At 38.9% G+C, this 6,000-nt stretch overlaps 1 protein-coding gene across 1 annotated transcript in view; it reads left to right on the top strand.

The window, feature by feature from the left end:
* Positions 1 to 1,037: 1,037 nt before the first annotated feature.
* The window catches only part of ryr3 (ryanodine receptor 3), a 375,337-nt gene continuing 370,374 nt past the window's right edge, over positions 1,038 to 6,000 (top strand). The window contains 1 exon segment of the mRNA XM_059955616.1: positions 1,038 to 1,187. Coding sequence (XP_059811599.1) covers positions 1,038 to 1,187 — 150 coding nt within the window.

Below are 6,000 nucleotides of genomic sequence, written 5' to 3'. Positions count from 1 at the left end.
ATTCAGAGCCTGAAATAGAAAAGGTTGGTCATTTACAGACACATACTTTTATGAGGACTATAACTCTATTCTTAAAAATAAACTATTTGCACTGGTGTAATTTTTTTTATTAATTCGGATGTTTTTTTAACCATAAAATTCAATTTGTCAACACCCCGAGATAAGCAATTTTGAAAACATATTTAATTATATGCTACAATGAACGTTGAGTGAAGTGATTTCAGATCATATGTGAGTTAGAAGCGGTCCATTTCTGAGATTCCCGCATTTTAGAAGCACTGGAAAAACAATATTGCTGCCTGGCCGCTAAAGATGCCTGAAAAGATTTAGTTTTAACAGAGATCCCTCTCACCGCAGCGAGCACTTTTCTAGAATAATAACCAAGTTAGATCATGGAATGTTAGCGCACACTCAGTGTATGGTTTGATTTCTGGTTATCTTGTATTAACACCTGGCAATTAAGCACATTCATCAAGGCACTTTCACACATGCTGAGAAATTTTAAAAATATCCTTCTAAACTCGTAATGCAGCGGATTTGAAGCCTCAATGCGGTGTTCTTATAAACGCAGAATCAAAGTGGAGCGCAGAGCTGTGTGAGGATTCCCTACCATCTTTCAGCTGAATGCAGCTGATTGTTTCAATATGCACAAGTGGAAAACTATTACGTCCACAGATAACCTGGGTGAAATTGTTCCTGGCTCTGCGGTGGTTAAAAACGCTAGTATGCAAATCGGGCAGGCTTCTAGATAGTTTCTTTTTCACCATTCAGTCCCACAACCAAAGTGATCCACGCTGAGCAGATCATAAAGAGAAACTAAGGGTTGCATTAATCACACTTTTATGTTTCTTGCTCAGCACTTTAGGGAAACAAATTTGGGGTTTTGTTTGGATGGGCGACAAATTCCCCTTAATGAGAAAAAGCACGCAAACAAATGTTTTACTGGTTTCGGAATTTCCCGTGGAAGGGCAGTTGCAATGAAAGTGAGGGCTGATTGACAGTCGTCGCTTACGGCGTGCCCAAGCTCCCCTATATGGATGTATGGATCCGTCTTATGCTAATACCGAGAGACCAGCGGCTTACTGACAGTAGAGGGACGAAGGGTCCAGCGGGCGAGCACAGCCGGCTCTTCACCAACCATGGCTGAAGGGGGTGAAGGGGAAGATGAAATTCAGTTCCTCAGAACCGTGAGTGTCGTTATAGAAATAACCCTTTTCTACCCAAACAAAAGAACGCGACTCAACCTGTATTTTAGTCAGCATTTCTGTGTGGTCACGCAGCGTAGGTCCTGAGCTGTTGGCATTAACCGTGGTGTAGTTCGTGTGAACCCCCCACAGTGTAAAAATCGGCGAGGAAAGTGTTCGATGCTGAAGTGGATTATCTTTATTTTGCTATTCCCTTTGGTTAATATGCTCCAGTGAATTATATTCGGAGTGCCACAAACAATGCTTGTGTGCAACGACGCTTAATGTCACGTTGCAAGGATAAAGGACAGAAAATCCACGGTGGTAGTGATGATCTTGTATCAAGTTTAACGAGTGTACGTGGGACAGTATTTAAAAACGTGCATTCCCCGCCGCTGGGTTTCTGAGAGATTATTTTAGCAACATTCCTCGGCTATCCGGGAACCGTGGTAACGCATTAACACCGGCTTGAAGTTTGCCGCTTATTTAATAAAAAAAAAGACATAGCGCATTTTTTAAAGAATACAAGAAGTTACTAGTACTATTACGTGCTTAATAGATTAAGTGGTTGATGATAGCTTGTGCAAAATGTAGATCTTTCCTAAAGCTGAGCTGTCAAGACTAATTCAAACTAACTCTTACACAAACTGGATTTCCTCAGACACTGGGCTTTCCCAGGAGAAGAGCGGCACGCAGCTCAACTTCATTACATGGTGGCTCTGCCTATTTTTAGTGGGATGACTGCGGTGTATGTGGGGAATGTGCTGCCCGGTATTGTACTGTAAACGATACGAGCTGGCGGCGCACACGCGCGCAACAGGTGCATTGTGGCATGTTGCTTCCTCTGGGACCATCCGGCCGGCCACTGCCCAAGCAAGCGCTTGGAGTGGGGTTGAAGCTGGGGAGGGAGCTAGCGTGAGATAAATGCTGAGGAGAGTAACTTCTAATTTCACCCAAGAGCAGAAGTAACTAGGAGCAGTTCATCATCACTTGACAAAGGAAAGGCGTTGGAGGGGGTGTTGACTGCATACCATTTTATCCTCCAGCCTTTTATTATAAGTGAGCATTTGACTCTTGAAGCTACATTACCAACACAGCGATAAACCTGCACATCTAAATCTCAAAAAAAAGTTATATTGTATGAAAACTGATTAATCCAAATCACTTCAAATCCACAAAATATTGGAAAGCAATTTCAAGACTTAGGCCCCTATGTCCTGTGTAGTTAAGCAACTAGGAGGGAGTCTAGAGAGAGATTTTGTATCCTCGCCATTATATTCACAGCAAAATTTAACATAGACTGGAATATTTTAGCTCATTTGGAGTTTATTTGCCACCCCCCCCCCCCAATTCTCAAAGTGTAGACATTGCCTGCAGTACATTGCTCATCTCCAGTTCTGCTAAGGTGGTAATAATTGTCTAGCTTCTTCCCCTTTCTCACGTGGGACCATTTTGATGCAGAATTTAAATTAAATGAAAAAAAATGCAACACATATGCAATCAGATTGGGTTTATCAATTCATTGTCAATTATCAATTCCACATGAGTGCAACTGACCTGTCTTTCCAGGTGAACAAATAACTTCAAGCTTATATGATTCTGGTGATGCATTTTCTGGGGTAATTATTCAGTACTATGATAAATATATAAAGAGCAATTACAGTAATTTCAGAGCCCACACTTATTATGATGATGGCAAACCTCTCAGTTACTGTATATTTATTATGTCACTATAAAGCTGGCAGCAAATGTGGGGGTGGGGGTGTTAAACTTGTACCACACAGTTGAAGTACTGGATGCATGCAGGGAGCACCAGGAGAGATGATCTGCAAGGATGATGGCAGAAATGCAAACAAATCAGGAAAGGACCAATGGTCTGCATCCCTTTTCACAAGAAAAGACAAGGGAGCTTGCTAAAGTCATGAGATGTTTTGGCTGAATGGTTAAAAAAGGAACTTTTCTACTTACGGAGAAGAAGTTAACTGATGGCCACCAGTTTAAAGACATCCATAAGGGAAATTCTGAAGAAACACTTTAACCCAAAGAGCAGTGAAAATACAAAGTTTACTGCCATTTAAGCAGGACGTGTGAGAGAGAAGGCAATTGAGATTATGCTGATACATTTAGATAGTAGTGCTTAGCACAATACTTTATAGTACCGGTGACCTGGGTTAAATTCCTGCCGCTGCCTGTAAGGAGATTGGACATTCTCCCCATGACCAGATGGGTATGTTCTGGGGGCGCTGGTTTCTGCCCATAGTCCAAAGGCATAGCAGTTGATAGCTTAGTTATTCTTTGTAAATTGTCCCGTGATTAAGCTAGGATTAATTTGGGAGATTGCAGCCTCGAAGGGCCAGAAGGGCTTATTCCACGCTGTATCTCAACAAGTAACTAAATAAAAGAAAATGAGACTTGAAAGGGGTGCAAACATTGATGTGGACTTCTTGAGCCAAATAGCATACAGTTTATGCCTTAAAATCTCTTTGGAGATTTTGTAGTTAGGGCATACGTTTAGCTCCATACAGAGATATGGGAGTTTAAATCAACACTTCTTGGGTTCTTTGCAGGATCTAATGCTAAATAGAAATGAAAATTTACAGATGTAAGTCTTCTTGTAGTCACTGAATTGATAGCTCAAAGACAATTGCCCTCTCTTTCAAGCTCTTGGAAATAGCTAACTCCCAAACGAATGAAGTGTATAAAAGTTTTTAATGGCACTTAAAACATTTTTGTTGAAAACCTTATTGGCTCTGAGAAATAGATTTTATTTGCACCAGTATAATTCATACAGAATGATTATTCTAAAGTTATCTGTTTTAATATTAAGATGTCTGAAATTTTATCTTTTGCATGAATCATATGTTTATGCCACAGGCTTAATTTTTCTTCCTGTAAACAAAAAATAAGTTTGTTAAACATAACAGCAATTTTTGTTTGATTTAGTAACAAGTCTTTAGTGTGATTGGCTGATGTAAGTTTGTTACTATTGGAGAACTCAGTAAGGGGTAATATTTTAAATGGCCAAGATTTTGCACATTTATACAGAAGGCAGCTCAAATGAAAGTGTCGAGGATCATAATCCTGTGGTAGGTATTCATGACAGCACAACTGCTATGTATTACTTTTAGCAATCCACTCTTTATATAGTGAGCTTTCACAACTAACTGCCAGTTTACTGTTTGTTGTTTCTTTTATTATACTGGTATGTACCCATAAGCTTTCAATCTGGAAATCCCTGTTAGCCACTTGTCAAGGAAAACGTGTAATTGGTTCCAACAATCATCAGCAACTTGTGAAAGGAAGGAAGGAGAAGACCAGAGTAATTTCTTACTCCAAAAAAAACTGGAGCATTTTAATATGTAGCACAAAGTTGAAATGCAAAGTCTCAGATTATCAAATGCAATATTGAATTGGCTACAGAAACTGAGGTTAGGCATAGAGAAGAAAAAATGCATGAAGGAGAGGTACAGGAGACAAGGGAGGTGAAACTTTTTTGAATAGCTGGGCAAAATTATAAGTTAAAGGACGAAAACACTAAAGTTGGCAACGTCATTTCTCAGTACCAGAATGATGATTTGGCAGTAATTAACATTTGACTGCTACGGAGAATATGATTTCACAAGATTTGGCAAACTGTAGCTTTCCTGGTGTCTTTAATACTTCTGTATCAAGAAAAGCTAGAAGTCCACACACTTTATGCATTTCACTGGTGAGTTACCGTTATTACTTAGCTTCTGAAAAAGTAGGACGTCTTCCTGATTTATAGATTTAATTATGCATGTGCAAACATTTGAAGTTACTGATGATTAGTAACAGTCAGCAATATGGTCTATTTTTATTGCTACAAAATACTGCCCAAAATATCAAGATAAGATAGAATGTGATGTTGTGGTCAGGGAACTGCAAATACTGTGGAATATGTTACTTTAAAAATCAAAGCCTTAGATTGGCACATGACCTTTTTGCCCTATCTTCAAAGAACTATGTGGGGAAATAGTACCCACATCTCGGGGATTATGGGCTGCTTCAATTAAAACTAGCTTGAACTCACATCTACTGTACAATTCCACATTATTTTAGCCTTTATGCAACCAGCCATGGCTTGATGGGATTTGTGCACAACAGAGTGAATAAGCTAATTTATTCTTGCCAAAACATTACCAGTCAGACAGCAAGTAATAATTGGATATTTCCTCATTAGCCCAAGTCATCTTAATTACTTGTATTTCAGTATCATATGCTGAAATGCTAAGATTATAATTAGACCCATGTAATTAATTGATGCAACAAAGAGGCAGACTACAAGCTAGTTTATACGTATCACTGTAACCTCATATAAACAAGGTTTGACTAAGTCAAGTGTTAGCCTGGATTTTGTTCAGAAGAACACAACTGAAAGCAATGTTTTTTCTTGTTAACCTTGTACTTGATTCAAGCATTGTGTATATTTGCATACATTGCGGTGAACCAACTATCCAAATATCAAGGTGAACAAGCAAGTGACCTTTAACCTAACTGAAGACTTGTTGAGTATGAACAAAGAAGTGTTAGTCATATCAAACCAGAAAGAAACAAAATGAAATATAGAGCATGCTGGGAGAGATTATAAAAAAAGATATTTAAAAAAAAATTCCTTGCTGAAAGAATGGATATAGCACTTGTACAAGTTAACTTCCAGAGCTATTGTGGCTGTTTGCTAATAATTAAAATATAATTTGCTGTTATCTTACTGAGTCAGAGCCCAATACAATGAAGTAATCACAGCAGTGCAGCTTGGCTCCGTCCAATGTACTTGAATGTGAGTTGATAGTATATG

This window comes from Hypanus sabinus, chromosome 2 (genome assembly GCF_030144855.1).
Source record: "Hypanus sabinus isolate sHypSab1 chromosome 2, sHypSab1.hap1, whole genome shotgun sequence".
Classification (NCBI taxonomy): domain Eukaryota; kingdom Metazoa; phylum Chordata; class Chondrichthyes; order Myliobatiformes; family Dasyatidae; genus Hypanus; species Hypanus sabinus.
Note: the sequence above shows the minus strand (reverse complement) of the source record. Positions and strands in the feature narration are given on the sequence as shown.